Here is a 1,968-nt window from a genome sequence, read left to right as displayed (position 1 = left end):
CCTGCCCCCCCCCGCCATGTCACGCTACCATACATCGCAACACATCTCAGCGTGTGCTTAGCATGTTCTTAGCGTGTTGGGACTCACCTGTTGCAGCACTCAGGGGCCAACCCAATGACAAGCACGGTCCCCTTCAGGCATCACTTGGCACCCATGAGCATCCCCCCACCCCACCCCCTCCCGCATGTTCTTAACATGTACTTAGCATGTCAAGACCCCCACCATCAACTTCAGACCAACCAGATGAGGAGAAAGGTCCTATTCCAGTGCCACCAACAGCCCTCCACCATGCCCTCCCCGCCCCCCCGGCCACACATCCCCTTAGCATGTTCTTAGCGTGTGCTTGGCATGTGGCTGACCTGTAGCAGTAGTTGGGGGCGGACCAGACGGTGAGGACGGTCTCGTTGAAGTGCCACTTGTAGCCCTCCATGACGAGCTGGTGGGCCCGGCAGATCATGTCGATGTCATTGGATGCGTTGAACTGGGCCACCACGTCGCTGCCGAACAGGTACCCGGCCCCCCGCGGGGACACGCCCCAGCCCGTCGTGTCTGCCGACATGCCACATGCGTGTCACAGGGGAGAGGACACACATGGATAGGGCGGGCATTCCCATGTGGGGCTGGGCGGTGTGTGTGGGTGTCATGTGTGTCACACTGCGCCACATGAGCCAGGGTGGGGGCTGTACGTGGGGATACATGACACACACGTTACATGGGTCCACACACATCACATAGAACAACCCAGCGTGGCAGTGACGTCACATGTGCATCACACAGAACCACGTGGATCAGCGCAGGGTGGCTGCAGGGGACACATGACCAAGATACACATGTCCACACATGTCCCGTGGAGCACCCCAATGGTGTCACACGTGTCACCCAGAGCCACATGACTCAGCCCGGCAACCTCTACATGACAACATGCAATGTACATGCCTGTCACACCTATCACCCCAGGTGACAGGGCCACCCCGATGGCATCAGAGGCATGACACAGGACGCGACACGGTGGCGGCTGGCCTCACCCCTACTCCGCCCTGGTGGGCAGGGCGGGACATGGACCAACACAGGCTGACACGCATGTGCGGGACCTACCCTCGGGGTCAGACCAGAGGAGGTCGCACATGGGGCCGTCGTGGGGCACCTCCTGCTTGCGGTCGATGGTGCGGATCTGGTCCAGCGTCTGGATGGAGGGCGAGAGGCCTCCGTGCACACAGAAGATCTGCGGGGACACATGTGTGCTTAGCATGTGTGGGGCATGTGTGACAGCGTGTCCCCCTGCCCCAGTGAAGATGGAGGGACCCCGAGGGGGGAACAGCCCCCACACAGCCCCTTCCCCAAACGCAGCACCAAAGCTCATCCTGCACCACTGCATGTGCTAAGCGTGTGCTAAGCATGTGCCCACACTTACCATGCTATCCACAACGGCAACACAGCCACGAACCTGTCAGTACAACCCCACAAAGACCTTTCTACAACCCCATATATGCTTAGCATGTCCTAGCATGTCACTAACATGTTCTTAGCATGTCCCAATAGACTCATCATTGCAAGGATGCTGCACTGCACAAAGCTGTTAGTGCAACCCCCCAACATGTGGCCCCAGGGGCCTCCCCATACCCCTGTGGGTGCCTGGTGTGACCTTAGTGTGTCCTAGCATGCCCTTAGCATGTGCTTAGTATGTCTTCAGGTATCCCAGCATGCTCATCGCCACCCACGATGGCAATAATGCTGAAAAAAGCAAAGCTGCCAGCACAGCTCTCCCCAAACAGACCTTCCTACGCACCGTGTGCTTAGTGTGTGCTTGGCATGTTCTAACATGTCATTAGCATGTCCTAACATCTCCGGCATGCTCACGGTACCATCCATGACAATAATGCTGAAAAGAGCAAAGATGCCGGCCTGGCCAGCCCAGCAGTTTCCCCAACACGCTCCCATGTGCTTAGCATGACGTTAACATGTGCGTAG

At 58.1% G+C, this 1,968-nt stretch overlaps 1 protein-coding gene across 1 annotated transcript in view; it reads right to left on the bottom strand.

Moving 5' to 3' along the window:
- The window catches only part of PPP4C (protein phosphatase 4, catalytic subunit), a gene marked incomplete at its 5' end in the record, with an annotated part of 1,709 nt that extends 487 nt beyond the window's left edge, over positions 1–1,222 (bottom strand). The window contains 2 exons of the mRNA XM_010295925.1: positions 360–549; positions 1,096–1,222. Coding sequence (XP_010294227.1) covers positions 360–549; positions 1,096–1,222 — 317 coding nt within the window. The remainder of the gene's footprint in view (positions 1–359; positions 550–1,095) is intronic.
- Positions 1,223–1,968: the final 746 nt, after the last annotated feature.

Source organism: Phaethon lepturus, unplaced genomic scaffold (genome assembly GCF_000687285.1).
Source record: "Phaethon lepturus isolate BGI_N335 unplaced genomic scaffold, ASM68728v1 scaffold22660, whole genome shotgun sequence".
NCBI lineage: Eukaryota > Metazoa > Chordata > Aves > Phaethontiformes > Phaethontidae > Phaethon > Phaethon lepturus.
This window is presented reverse-complemented; position numbering and strand designations above follow the sequence as displayed.